Raw genomic sequence first — 15,296 nt, 5'->3', positions numbered from 1 at the left:
CATCATGTGAACTCTGCTCTAGTGTGAGGATAAAAGAGGTCACATTGCTCCTGTCTGTTATCACAAAACATGATGTTTGGTGGATGCCAGTTCTATTGAGGCAGTAGATACTACCTCTTCATGTTTGTGCATATGACTTCAACTAAGAAAAATAGCTAGGCATTCCCGTGACAACATCAAAGCCATTGTGGACTGCCTACTACTACTACTACTTCTACTACCAATAATAATAATAATAATAATAATTAATAATAGCTTAGATTTATAAACCTCATAAAAGAGACCCAAGGATGCTTTAACTTCACATCTGGTGTACTACCTATTTATAATAAGCTGGCAAATAGGAGACCACTGCAATTATATATATATATAAGACCTATTTTCATTAACTGTAACATGCAATGAAAATACAAGCAATCTTAATCCTGAATATATCAAGATTTATTGAGCTCATTTGGTAATACACTACTGTGTAATGTATAAAAAAAAGACGAGAGAAAGGTTGGGATACTGTCATGGCACATTTTTTAAAGAGTAATACCAAATAAATATACCACAGATATATATTAGACATACAACAATAAATTATTTTGTGGTACAAAAACTGATGACACATCTATTGCTTATCTTCCCTGCAGAAGCAAAGGGGGATTTATTTTAGCATCACTGTGACCCCTAACAGTGTGACACTGAGTTTGCAGATTGAGCTTCACTAAATGGTGTAGTCAATTGCAGTATATGTCATGAAGGACCAAAAGAAAGGGAAAAAAATGTCATGGGAGACTGGTGCAAAGTTTTTACTAGTTCTCATTAGAAATTAAGATCATTGTTACCTCTGCCAATGAGGTTGGTAATGTAATGGTCAGAGATGTGAGAATACACGAAATGATGTCATAAAATTATGACTATATTGCATCATCTGAATAGCATCTTTAGTTGCACAGAAGGTCCAATGAAGCCACACTGGAGTCAATCTGACCATTCATTGTCATCCACCTCTGAGTCATCGTCGGAGTCAGTGTACTCCACCGCAATGCGCCGTGACAGGATGCTGGCCACGTCATTCCCGACTGGGTCACGCTTGCTCTGCAGCTCTTGCTGCTCTTGCACTTTTTTAAGCTGGATACCTAATGACCATAAGCAGAATGTTAGAATTACAATAACCATGCATACATTTCATAAACATTGAGGTAGATCAGAACTCACCCATGCGGATAGCAGATAGAAGACCACTCCTTACATCTCTCACTGGTTTTATTTCAGCTCTGATGCTTCCACAGAGTCCTGAAATGTGTGATGGGGCAGCTGGAGGAGGTGGAGGCAGACCCGGAGGAGGTACCATGCAAGGTCCTGGAGGAGCCACAGGTGGAAGTGGGTAACCTGGGCCGACATTTATAGTAGCTCCCTTATGAGCTGCCGGTGGGGGGAAAGGGAAGGCTGTATGGGGTGATGGGATAGGTGGGCCTTGGCCAGGTGGAGGGTGGGCACAGCTGATTGACAATGAAAAGCAAAGATTATATTAAAAAAAAAAAAAATATATATATATATATATATATATATATATATATAGAGTATCAGCTCTGATTATATAAAGTGGCAGTTATTGTACAAACATACTCGTAATCTGGAGGTGGGTGTATTGAACTGTTCATCTTCTCTGCACCCTGAGCTTCAACCTTAGTTGTTATCTTATTGACGTCAATACTGTGGTATTCGTGCTCTGCTGGCGGGGAGGGCTGCGTGTTCCCATGCGACTTGATATAGTTGGAAGCACTGAGGGCTGGCACAGGCGGGTTAGTATAGTTAGGAAGTTCAGACCTAGAAGAACAAATTGAAAGAAACACATGATTTGCAGTTTGACAAACTAAATTGCTGCTTTATGTATCTGGACCTTGGCTTTTCCTGTCACATGGTTAAACAAGCCAATGAGTGAACAGCTAATGTAGTTCAATAAGGTAACCAACATTTTAGAAACGCCTCTCAGCGCAGTTACTGTATACACCACTGCAAACACCCACAAAAACAATAAAACATCTTGTTAAATTACTACCTTTCCAAGTGTCAATAAAAACAGAATACAATATTAATATCCAAACTGTAATGGCAGGATTGTGTTGGATCTCATATTGTGTAAGTGCACCTAATGTGGTAATGTGGCAAAAGGAGGTGACACCAATCCCACCGACATACGTGAATATGAAGGGGGACTAACTGGCCAATATTAATTTGAACACTTTTGCCTCTATTTTAGAGAGTGGCATGGTGATTGACTGGTTAGCACATCTGCCTCACAGTTCTGAGGACCCGGATTAAAATCCAGCCTCGCCTGTGTGGAGTTTGCATGTTCTCCCCCTGCCTGTGTGGGTTTTCTCAGGGTACTCCGGTTTCCTCCCACATCCCCAAAAACATGCATGGGAGGTTAATTGAAGACTCTAAGTTGCATGTAGGTGTGAATGGTCGTTTGTTTTGATGTGCCCTGCGATTGGCTGGCGACCAGTTCAGGGTGTACCCCGCCTCTCACCCAGATCAGCTGTGATAGGCTCCAGCATACCCGCGACCCTAGTGAGGATAAGCGGTACGGAAAATGGATGGATTATGAACAAATGGGGATTTTGAGGTCACAAAATTGACCCCTTGATCACATTCCCATGGCACAAACCTGCCCTCTGGGGAGAGTGAGCCCTCGGAAGATGCTCCTCGCCGCAGAGTTTGAGAGTGGCGGTGATCTGGTCGGAGCTCCTGGTCGAAGGCCATCATGTTCCACTCTTGTCTGCGGGTTCGAGCCTTTCTCACCTTCTTCACCTGGCGCTGGAGGGTGCTGCTTTCCACACATCGCTTCTGTTCCTGAAAGGAGAGTAAATTAATAAGCAAAAACATGCAAAACATTGACCTACAGTGGTGACACACAAGCTTAATTTGCTCCGTGACCACGAGAAATGTCATTACAGCCCCCCAATAAAACAAAAAAGGAAGGTGTTTTAAATAAGAAAAATACTACTCTAATGTATTGTACTTAATAAAACGTACAATTGTAACACGATAAAATAGAATGTTAACAATTAAAAAGTTTGTTCATCATGATTAATTCATTGTGCGTCTCCTTCTGGTGTGCATGCCATGGCCAACGGGGGGCAGTATAGTTTATATAGACGAATATAAACCAAATATAAACGAATAAGACTTTCACATCTTCTCTGTAAACTGCAGGAATATTAGTTGTTTTTCACACAGGATAAAGAATATATGCCTGTGAGTATTGTTTGTCTACATGTGTTGATGCAATGTTTGAGTTCAAATATCTGTTGCATCTTACTGAGAGCTGTATCTGATATTTTGATGACCATATTAAGCTACATTATAGGGGCAACGCCATTACAAAATATATCAACATTCCATCCATTTTATACTGACTGGGTGAAAGGCAAGTCACACCGTTGACTGGTCGTCAGTCACCCACAGGGCACGTTCTGTAGACATACCGAAAAAGCTAGTAACACTTACATTCACACCTGCAGGTCATTTGGACTCTTCATTTAAGATAATATGGATGTTTTCAGAATGTGGGAGTAAACTGGAATATCCAGGGGAAACCCACGTAAACACAGCCACATTATTAAACATATTAATATATATAATATCTCTCTGATAATGTTAATCAAAACATTGCATTCTATGTTTAAAGGCAGGCTATTTGGGCAGTCTGTTAAATAAAGGGAAATAAAGTTCATAAAGGGAAAGGGGAAATAAAATAGATTATGTATGGTTTCACCCTCTGTCTCCTCCTTTCTTTCCTCTTGTCCTCTGTGTCTTGCAGTATTTTCTCCTTCCACAAGTCAAAAAAGTATGACGGGTCTGAGTAGAACCTCGTGGCTTCAGTGCCGTCCTCTCTATTTACAACAAAGAAAGAAACCTTGTGGGTTTGTCCTATTTGTTGATTAGTTAACCTGGATCAGTCTTTCTCAACCTTAATTGAGCCAAGGCACATATAATTTACATTTAAAAAAAATCTTACAACACACCACTAAAGTAAAATGACCCAAAAAGTGTACTGTTTGAAATAATGATAATCTTGTCTCAATTTACGCACAAATCTGGGCCTGTTTAGTTGAACACAAAGCTTTTCTGTAATTGTACCTTCTGCCACCTAGTGGAGTGGAATTTAATTGTTCTGTCTGTCACTATATGTTGCTGGCATAAATACAGTAAGTGAACAAAGATATATTCTTTGTAGTAAACAAATAATCATAGACTACTTAAGTGAAATTGGATAATTTCCAATGGCACACCTGATGATCTCCCACGGTACACTAATCTGCTGCAACACAGTGGCTGGGAATCACTTAACTACATCATAATGCTTTTAGAGTACCTGTAAGCAGTGAGATCTCTGAGAGGAGGAGGCCGGTCGCTGCTGTCGTACATGTCAGTCACCGAGCTTGGAGTGCTGCCTTTGGACAACACCTGCTGGTCCTGGATGTCAGAGCTTTTAAACGCCTTCCTCAGGTTTATGGCCTGAAGGGAGACTGCAAAACAGTAGGAAACATGTTTAAGATGAAGGGGTGTGAGGCTAACAATTTAGATAACTGTTTTCAAACGTGTTTGTCATTGGTAGAACTGACCTCCTTCCACACTGGAGTCTAGCTGAGTGACCTTGATGGCCAAGCGGTCAATGCGGTCTTGGAGTGAATTTGCACGCACGTAAAAGGTGTTGGCTTCATTGAAAAGATCACCAAATACATTTTCTGCATGTTTACCTGAAACCACAACAATATTATCCAGAATATGTAAACAGTAATGCAATTAAGACACGGGAAACTCATACCAGTGTGGTTAAAATTTAATATGGGCAAAATAAATGACAAACTACTGTATACTAACACCTCTGAATATACAGTAAATTATATATGAGTATCCATCGATTGTATTGTCTACACTGACCAGACACTTCAGCGATTGTTTGTGTTTTTGTAAATCCAATTAATCTGTCTGGATTACGGGAGAGCCACGTGATCCGTTCCCAAGCAAGCATTAAGAATTGTAGAGAGTATTATATGTTATTAGTCTGCCTTTGTGTTCCCACCCACCCATTCGCCATCTTATCTGCTTGTGCAAGCACGGCAGTAAACTGTAAACCCCCATAACATCACCAAATCCCATCACACACACACTGAGTATGTGTATGTGTGTGTCAGTGACTACAGGCCAGATCTCCAAAAGTAAATTTGGTTCCAAAAATAGTCTGCTCATTTTTCTCCCTGCATGTCAGTTGCAGCAGTTGTCTTTGTGTTTTACTTGACCACCAGACCACCAAATCAGAGTATCTTACTTAGACTACTGAGCTGGCGGATGATGGCTGACAAGGTATTGTTGTTCACACATTCCAGCTCGCTATCAATCCTGACGGGCACTGCAGTTTGGCACAGGTGCCGAGGCTCAATGGTTCTCCTGACCATCGGCATCCCCGCTTCTCACATCTCATCCACAGCACCTGCTGGAAGACAATACGGCATTAGTGTCAACAGATTGCTGCACACCTCCAAATCTTACATTTCATTGATAAAATTACTTTCCATCACTGAAACAAAATCATAACTAGACATAAAAACCTGACTATACCATACCTGATACAGTACACAAGTGGTAAAAAATGAAGCAGTCCAATAATTTACAAGGGAGTCGATTATTTTGATATCAAAACAATAGTCCTCAAACTTTTTACACCCAGTACCACCTGAAACATTTAACTCTCGAAGGACAACCATCATGAACATTAAAATACAGTAGCATAGTAGGTCTAAATGGTCAACAACAACAAAAAACAAGATGTGGTTTTATTACTAAAAGGAATATTTAATATTCTTAATATTATAATATATTATTATTATTATTATTATTATATTATATGTCATTGTAACATTATGCACAGTGTGATCATTAACACTGCTTAAATATAGGAATTTTTAAAAAAGCATTTAAATAATGATTCAATTGAAATTGATTGCACCTAAAAGTCAAATAGAATTTAAATGTATTCCACATAAGTCAAATGAAAATTTTACCTAAATAATGTTTAAAAAGAATGTACTTAAAGATTAAATGTATTGAACTTAAAAGTTAAATACAACTAAACTGCAGCTTGTTATTTATTTAAAAAGATTATTATTTTTTGAACGATAACCCACAGGGCGGCACGGTGGAGACTGGTTAGAGCGTCTACCTCAGTTCTGAGCATTATATATAATTTCAATCCCCGACCCTGCCTGTGTGGAGTTTGCATGTTCTCCCCGTGCCTGCGTGGGTTTTCTCCGGGCACTCCGGTTTCCTCCCACATCCCAAGAACATGCATGGTAGGTTAATTGAAGACTCTAAATTGCCCGTAGGTGTGAATGTGAGTGCGAATGGTTGTTTGATTATACGTCCCTTGTGATTGGCTGGCAACCAGTTCAGGGTGTACCCCACCTCCTGCCCGATGATAGTTGGCATAGGCTCCAGCGCTCGCGCGACCCTTGTGAGGATAAGCGGCTCAGATAATGGATTGATGGATAACCCACAATTCCTTGCGCGGCGTGCTGGCTGAGCTAGCAAAACAATCCATTCGTGTTCAGTTACCTTGTGCTCCACCGTGTGTTGCATTACGCAAAAACTTTATGAAAATGACCACACCGCTCACAAATACCACAGGTAACGTTTTCCAATACTTTTCACAAAAAATGCTCTGAGCGGCGGTGTATCATTGGGAACGATAACAAAAAAAATTAAATGTCACAAAAGCTATAGTCAAAAAACAAAACCTACCTCTACGTTGTTGTCAGAGTTGGGTACGTTCGTTTTCAATTTCCCGCCGACGCGCCGCATGGAGCAGTGGACTCCATTGTGTCTTAATTGGAATCTAAAAACACTTTTGTATTACTATTCCTCTCTGCTTGTCATGTGCCAGATAGCTACTGGAGACATTTGTGCACGAAGGAATGCACTCTGACAACATGACCTCTCAGTCAAAATCACAACATGAGGGGATTTAGTCAGCAGATTTACTGGATCGACCAATCCCACAGCACCATGGGAGACCTCTGACATCCTGTGTGCTCCCCCCGCAGGCCTAATTAAGACCTTATACTTTCGACAAAGTATGAGTGAAGTCATCAGTTTGAATCAACAATATTTATATTCAGCATGTTCAGAAGTGCATTTACCTTCGCCTCTCTCAATTAAGCATTCATTTGTTTTTGTCAGCTATTAATGAAAGAAATGCACCACCAAATCGGAAATTATTATTGTTTTATTTTTTATACTCATTATGATCCCTCAAGGGGAACTCAGACTCAGCTGTTATACAGTATTTGTGTTGCACACAACACACAAACAGATCACACACATGAAAGCATGAAAGGAGAGATGTCAGATGCTGTTTGGAATCACTCCCGATCCACAATATCAGTCGTTTGTCCAACTTTTCACAAGTACCACCTAAAAAAATACTTGGCTCTCCAAGTACAACCATCCTAACCAACATTAAAATGCAGTAGTGTAGTAGGCATAAATGTGCACCAAGAACTTGAGTTTTATTCCTAAAAAGTACACTTCTAGTCAAAAGTTTGGAAACACCTCTGTATTCAATAGCATGAGAAAGTGTTTCAAATATTTTGACTGGTGGTCAGATGTTTTTCATATTATTGTAAATCAGTGTAACATGCACAATTCAAACATGAACACTGCGCTTAAATATCCATCCATCCATCCATCCATCCATTTTCTTTACCGCTTATCCTCACTAGGGTCGCGGGCTGCTGGAGCCTATCCCAGCTATCTTCGGGCAACAGGCAGGGTACACCCTGAACTGGTCGCCAGCCAATCGCAGGACACATATAACCAAACAACCATTCGCGCACACGTTCACACCTACGGGCAATTTAGAGTCTTCAATCAACCTACCACGCATGTTTTTGGGATGTGGGAGGAAACCGGAGTGTCCGGAGAAAACCCACCCAGGCACGGGGAGAATATGCAAACTCCACACAGGTGGGGCCGGGATTTGAACCCCGGTCCCCAGAACTGTGAGGCAGATGTGCTAACCAGTTAAATATATAAATATAAATATATAAAAGTAAAAATTAAATAAGAATTCAATTGAAATGTATTTCACATAAATGTTAAATAAAAATTGTGCTTAAAAAAAGTTTAAAAACAAACCATTAAATATTAAATGCAGAGGTACTAAAAGGTTACATACAACTGAACAGTTAGGCAGTGATTCTTTCGCATACCACAAGAGGGATCCCGCGTACCACTAGTGGTACTCATACTGCAATTTGAGAATCACATTGTGCAGCGAGTTTGCCATTTAGTAGTGCTGTTTCAATTTGTAGTGAGTATAGGTTACTCCCTATATACTGCCGGCAACGTATCCCACAAAGCATTTTGTAGTGAGCAATGAATACTCACTAGAAAATCAAATGCATTCCTTGGTGCATTGCAGTTTCACGAGTTGTGGTGTGAAATATCTTTAATTGAACTGTGATTGCAAATCCCAACTCATTACAGATGAGCTACTTCTCCCTAGTAAGTATGAAAACCCACTTACAAGCAAGCGGTAATCTGCAAAGGTATTTTAGTAATGTATGTACCAGTATCACTGTATGTCACTAGGCATTATGTACGCGTATAGTTTTTGTTTTCTAATCTTCTAGCTCTCTTTTTCCGAGGTTGCGTTTACCTGTTGCAGTGAAACCGCTGATATCCTATTTTCCTTTACATGCATTAATGCTGACTTTAACCATTTAAACATCTCCACTCCACTGTCACTCACTTTGGTCTCTTTCTTATTTGAAATAACCCATTCTTCAACATAAACTGTAGCCTACTTGTCAGTTCACTGGAGCTGACCTGGATTAACGGGGAAAGGAGACACTCACTATTTGATTTGAAAGCATCACACACACTCTATCTCTCTCTCTCTCTCTCTCACACACACACACACACACAGACACTCTCACACAGAGAGCGGTCCTTTATCACAGATGGCATCATCTGGATTGCGGGAGACAGCAATGTAACCCAGATATGGAGGCTTAAATCTTTATAAGTAGCACACTGTCAAACTCTTAACCCTACAAACTGGAGTCTGCTTATTCCATAAATACATTATTTAATTCAACATTAAGCATGTACATTCGGATTCGCCTTGTTTTTTAGAGCTTGAGTATTTTGATATTTGCAGAAACCGTCATTGTATAATAATGACATAAGGCAGGAAACAGCTGGAGTCACTTTACAGGGCCATAAGTGGAATATTAGAAGTGTCCTCTATCATTATTTAATGAACAAGGCTTTATTGTGTGCAGTTGACGTGGACACAAACAACTCATGTTTGTGTCACTGAATATTGTATTCCCAAATGAAAAGCCACATGCCTCAATAACACCTTTACAAAAATATTATCTCTCTCTTTTGCACTCGTTTGAAGAGAGCAGAACTCACTATTTGATTGGCTGTACAATTTTGAAAATGAAATTTAATCAAATATGATAACCAACATAAAACTGTAAATGACGTGGTGTGTTACATGTCGCTGTCACGGCAGCAGAGTGCAATATCAGTAAACCAACATTAAGTTGACGTCAGGAACGGCGTATATACTGCTAGGCCAGTGGTAATTTGTTATCAAATTGTAAGTTCAGTAGTTTTATTTAGCTTACTTTCTCTTTATTTTTATTCCAGTTAAAATGTTACTTAAACATTGTCTGTACACTTCATACCAGGACTCCGGCACATATTACTGTATATTATTTCTAGGAATGGGCGAGTACCTATACTAGGTATTGGTAGTGAGCTGATACTGGCCGTGTTTCAAGGTATCGGGTACTCACGAATTTCAATACATTTTAAATACTCGCAAGCCCAATTTTTTGTTTTCTTGGAGATAGTTGTTATTGTTGGTGTCATGACATGGGAAGAGCACGTCACTTTGGGGTTTTCTGTGTTTTTGGTGGTGCATTAATCTTCAGATCAGCGGTATTAACCCCAATATAATATGTACTCCCCATTATCATCTTTGTCGCCTATTGCACTCCAGACCAAACATGCACGTGCTCTGCTATTATGTCTTTCTATTCCTCAGATGTGTCATTGATTGCATTCGTATAGGAGTTCTTCCACCAACTTTTTGTGTCTTTGCTTCTCCATCTTCCATTGGAGTTGTTTTAATCATGCTTGTGTATTTTCCTGCCCTTTTCTTCCCCAAGTAATGGCTTGATTTAAAATTCTCAAAGAGTGTTACCAGTAGTGGCACACATGTTCTCTCTAGTGGTATGCGGAAGAGTCACTGAATTAAATGTTCGAACTGTGCAGAATGATACAGTGGATTAACTTCCATCCATCCATTTTCCATCGCTTATCCTGGTTAGGGTCGCGGGGCACTGGAGCCTATCCCAGCTGACTTCGGGTGAAAGGCGGACTTCACCCTGAACTGGTCGCCAGTCAGTCGCAGGTGGATTAACTTTTTTTTTTTTTTTTTTAAACCCAATACAGTTCAGTTCTATTTAACTTTTAAGTAAATTAAATTTGCATTTAATCTTTTATCATTTCTTTTCAAACATTTATTTAGGTTCACTTTTTATTTTTCTCATATTTTCTGTTTCCTTTTTATTCATCTACAACACTGTTTCAGCTACGACTGTTTATAAACAAAGATGAGTTAATTTATGAGCAATACATTTTAATTGAATCAGTATTTAAGTACATTTTGTTTATTTTCTTGTATTTTAGTGCAGTGTTAATGGTCAAACTGTGCATAATGTTACAGTGGTTTCCAATAATATTGAATATACTTAGGAATAAAAATTCCATCTAGTTTTTTAATGACCAAATAGGCCTACTACGCTACTGTATTTTAATGTCAGACATGATGGTGGTACTTGCAGCGCAAAATATATATATTTTTTTTAGGTGGTAGTTGGTGTAAAAAGTTTGAGAACTACTGGTTTAAAGCATTGGATTCAATTTTCCTCGAGTGGTGATACCTGCTGGTGCCGCCTGCTGGCTATTGTTGGTACCACACGTAAACGAGCAGGAAATGTCAAATATTTCTTGTGATTTATGTTTCAAGGTATTATTTAATTTCACTGTATTGAAATTAAGAGTAATGCTTTATGAACATATGAAGAGATTTCTATAAATTCTAAAATAAATTATTTGGTTAGATGGCCAGCTGTGATCAGTGAGCCCTATAAGGAGATGGGGCTTCATGGAGAACACACCTCATCCACCTGCTGAGAAATTGCAGGTAAAAACAAAATCTACTTCACAAACAGTATACACTGACCAGCCGCAACATTATGACCACTTCAACAATATACAGTAAGGATATTCAAGACAGGAGCTGTGTCAAATATTCTGCATTACTAAAGATAATTCAGTTTTGATTGCCCTGTCAGAGAGGTATTCATTAATTATGTTGGAGTGTAGTTTGCAGTGGTGAAGAACTGTACTGCTCGTGCTGAGAGCTGTTCCTCTCTCATGTAGCTATGTGGGGTATCCAAAATACAGTATTAGATTCAGCTCTCATTGGTGCAGTTCTACACCACGACATATGACACCCACAGCAATAAACATAGTAATATGGCTCTGACAGTGTCATTTAAAGGAGAGCTTGAATACTTTTGTAAAGGCAGAATATTTTTTTCAGCTCTTGTATTGGATATCTTTGTATTGTGCAAGTGGACAATGTTGTGGCTGGTCAGTATATGTGGTACTCCACAGCATTTCCAAAACTAAAAAGTCTATGTTATTGTTGGTTTCAAGTTGGTTTAACCACTGACAAAGAGGAATAGAGAATTATGATATAATTTTGGTGTTACTTAGTCATGAGTTCCTTTGTAAACATCTTATGAAAAGTACTATCTAATCTTCCAAGTATTTTATTATTATTATTTTATTTGAAATATGTACTAAATTGTACCTTCTTATTGTGGCGCTATCATAATGTAATTAAGCTACTGTTGTCTTCTTGTCTTGTTTACAATGGGCCTCAACAAAAGACAAAACCTTGAATTTTCCCATAGTGGCGCACCGCACGTCACACAACAGCGGGAAAAATAATCAGGCGCAGCTTAATACCGCATGAAAAGCCTTCAGAGTTCCTGAGCCGCCTGAAGTGGGGGTGACTCTAAGAATGCCTTGGCTTGTTTGTCTCATAGTTTAAGTGGTGCACATAGCCATGGAAAGATCATTAAATCACTGTTTTACCACTTGGCTTAATCCCCGCAACAAAAGGGGCCGACGCAAAAAATGGGGAGAAAGAAAAAATGGGGACCGTGATTAAGAAGAAACTTGATGGATCCAAAGTGACGGCTCGGGTTCCCAGCCTTGCCAAAAGGGAGTTAGGAATCTTGATTCCGTATCTCCCAGGCTGAAGAGTGGTGGCTGATCGGACATTCCCTGGTACCCCTGCAGTGGCCAACTGCACTTGTAGTGTCCACCGCTGTGGCCATCTGCCGGATTACCCAGCAGGATATATTTTTATAGAGAGCATCCTATTCATATCCCGCCTGCAAAGGTTTACATTAAGGTTGAACTCGGGTGCACTTACAATGGCAGATGAAGTAAGCCCTGTCCTTCTTACAGTACCCCCTCCCCATCTTCTCACTGTTTGGGGTGCTGATGGCACAGAGTTGAAAGGGGCTGCTTTTACCGTGCCATGAAAGAGGATCTCACGCATTGCCACTGTCTGCTACTGATTGTTTTGTTTTTTGTTTTTGTTTTTTTCTTCAAGGCGCAGACAATAAAGTGGTGCACAGCATGAAGGAAAAAAAAAACATTTGGATGTGCCAAGTGTGATTGTTTCAACTAATAGGCATCAACAGGCCAACTTCTCCCAGTTACCATACAGGTGAACTCATTCCTGGGAAAATGTTTTTCTCTTTCTCAGCCTTGTAGGCGCGATGGCGTCCCCCTTTTTCCTTGCTCTAACGGGATTAGTCGTGCCAGTGCTACCCCGGCTGTCACGGTACTGTCTACTTCCCATCTCTCTTCTGGGCCTCTAATGTGATTAACCCATTCCCTGTGGTCCAAATGGTTCTGAAGTGGGGGGAGCGGGGGGCACCTCCTTGGCATGTTCGCCATGATGCCCAACTCGCAGTCATTGGCACCTTTTGTCAGGGAGGAAGGACAGGTCAACTTAGTGCTAAGTCACAAGGAAGGGAATTCTTTCTCTCTTCTAACACTGATCATTTTTAAACAAATACCTAACCACATGTTTAACATTAGACTGACTAACATATGGATGTTTTCATGCATGTAAAAGCATCTTCTCGTCTACCTATTCATTCATACACCTTCATGGAAATCTCCAAAGGCATGTTTGTACGGTGGACTCAACAGTGAAGTTTAACTGCTCGCTTAGACAATAATAATTGCCGACGCCCATCACCTTGTCAAACGTCAGTGTCGCGGGGGCTTCGCCTGTTTAACACGCGTCACGCTCATTTTCCACTCAAGTCGTCTTAGGGGCACTATTGCAAGCAGAGAACCACATGCCCTTTGCCACTCCTCACAGGGAGCGCTCTCGCCGCCACAGGGCTACATCCAGAAATCACCTTGACATTGACAAACACTTGTCACTTCGTGTTATTTTTTATGGAGTGGGATGTAGTGCAGCTTCTCTGTGAAATAAGTAGTAGGAAATTTGAGGGCTGATTATTGTTCAGCGGACACCTGTTTGCAAGGCCGGTAAGGAAATATGTCTTCGTGTAATGCTGGAAAAAAAAAAAGTGTGTTTTTGTAGTGGTATACTAACTTGCCTAATAGGAAAGACATGTCATTGACACTGTAGTTTTGTTGCACATAGGGTTCCCCCAACTTCTGGAAATTCTTGAACATTTGAATGTCATTTCAAGTTTATGGATCAAAAATTGCTTGTATTTTAGATAAAATGCTTCAACATGAGGACACTTTTTGCTTGTTTTGTGGAGAAATAAACAGATTTCCTACCTAACATTGAGTTTTATTTTTATGCATGTAACAATCTTATTTAAGAGAGGAACAGTCATTTTTGGTATATTTGTGCCAAAATATAATGTAGTGTATAAAGTGCTGGAAAACGTTTAAACTGATCTTGATCATTCTTGAAAAGTTACTTTTAACTGCTTTGTGTTTGACTTTTGCAGACATTTTGTCCTGAGTTATAGATAAGCCAGCAGAAAACAAAACAAACAACAAAAAAAAATATATCAGCATGACAAAGACAGCATTTCACGTGAGGGCACAGCTCTGCTCAGGCGACAGCATGGAGAATTTGGAGTCTTAATTAAGATTTTTAACAAGTCTGCATGTGCTGTCCATATGCGAGACAACGGGCTTGAATAGGGCGGGGTGTGGCGGCTCCTTAAACAGCTGCCTGCTCCCAAACAAGCCCCAAAGTTAACATGAAGATCCCCACTATGAAGGAATGTGTCACTTCATTAGATAGTCAATGTTGTTGCTTCTGCGGTAGACAAACTTTCACTGTGATCATTTTCTACAGGTTTTGTTGTATATATTTCTATTTCAAGCAAAAGTAAAGGAGCAAGTGAAAACAATTCAACATTGTGGCTGAAAGACAATACTGGGCATTAGACTGTGGCGCCCCTTGTGTGGAGATTTGGTGGCTTTCCAATCCTGATTTCTTTGCCAGCACCATGTAATGGAAGGTGACACTTATTGTATTAGCAGGGGCTAATGAGTGTCTAAAAGCTGTGTGACTGTGTGTGCCCAGGAATCTCATCGTGTGCGTTGGTTGCTTGGAAAAAAAGGACAATGTCTTTTTGCAAAAGAAGTGCAGCCCCCCAAAAAACAAATGGCCGCACCGCCGTCAGTGCAACTCTCACGAGGCACGCGAGTTCAATTATTCCACTGCTAATAGAGATATAAAGATGAAAAAATGAGTTTGCGGCTTCAATTGATCTCTGGTCAGCTAACTTGAATCTATTAGCGACCTTAGACCTCCCCATTTCACCCCCTCAAAAGTTAAGATTTTTTACAGAACTTCATTGTATCATGTAGATTTTATGCTGTTAGAAATGCATATTGGTCAAACTCCCAGGTGTTTTTTGTTTTGTTTTTATAAATTAACTGCAAGCAGACAATGTACATGCAAACAGCAAAAGATGTGAGCTTGCTGACAGGGTGGACATTTTTGATAAATGTTAGCATTAAATGAGCACATTTCACTTAGTAACCTGATTCAGCAAGCAAGCTGACTCTACTGTCTCTACTGAATCTAATTATAATGACAGTGTAAACAAGCTTGACCACTTCACACA

At 39.9% G+C, this 15,296-nt stretch overlaps 1 protein-coding gene and 1 long non-coding RNA gene across 3 annotated transcripts; one reads left to right on the top strand and one right to left on the bottom strand.

Annotated features, from left to right (window-relative positions):
* Window positions 1-423: 423 nt before the first annotated feature.
* On the bottom strand, window positions 424-7,073 carry wasf3a (WASP family member 3a). Of its 2 annotated transcripts, none has more exons than XM_061752695.1 (9): window positions 6,796-7,073; window positions 5,327-5,491; window positions 4,620-4,754; window positions 4,370-4,523; window positions 3,770-3,887; window positions 2,660-2,844; window positions 1,618-1,818; window positions 1,207-1,490; window positions 424-1,127 (listed from the first exon to the last, which is right to left on the bottom strand). In XM_061752695.1, the coding sequence occupies exons 2-9, from the start codon at window positions 5,457-5,459 to the stop codon at window positions 970-972; spliced, it is 1,368 nt and encodes a 455-aa protein (XP_061608679.1). In that variant the 5' UTR covers window positions 5,460-5,491; window positions 6,796-7,073; the 3' UTR covers window positions 424-969. The 2 variants fall into 2 exon arrangements, with proteins under 2 accessions (XP_061608679.1, XP_061608680.1); XM_061752696.1 differs by having other exon boundaries at window positions 5,327-5,488.
* On the top strand, window positions 6,501-13,990 carry LOC133467637 (uncharacterized). Its single transcript, XR_009785265.1, has 4 exons — window positions 6,501-6,681; window positions 10,404-10,486; window positions 11,199-11,281; window positions 12,770-13,990. It is a non-coding gene; the product is annotated as an uncharacterized LOC133467637 (long non-coding RNA).
* Window positions 13,991-15,296: the final 1,306 nt, after the last annotated feature.

Source organism: Phyllopteryx taeniolatus, chromosome 17 (assembly GCF_024500385.1).
Source record: "Phyllopteryx taeniolatus isolate TA_2022b chromosome 17, UOR_Ptae_1.2, whole genome shotgun sequence".
Taxonomy (NCBI): domain Eukaryota; kingdom Metazoa; phylum Chordata; class Actinopteri; order Syngnathiformes; family Syngnathidae; genus Phyllopteryx; species Phyllopteryx taeniolatus.
This window is presented reverse-complemented; position numbering and strand designations above follow the sequence as displayed.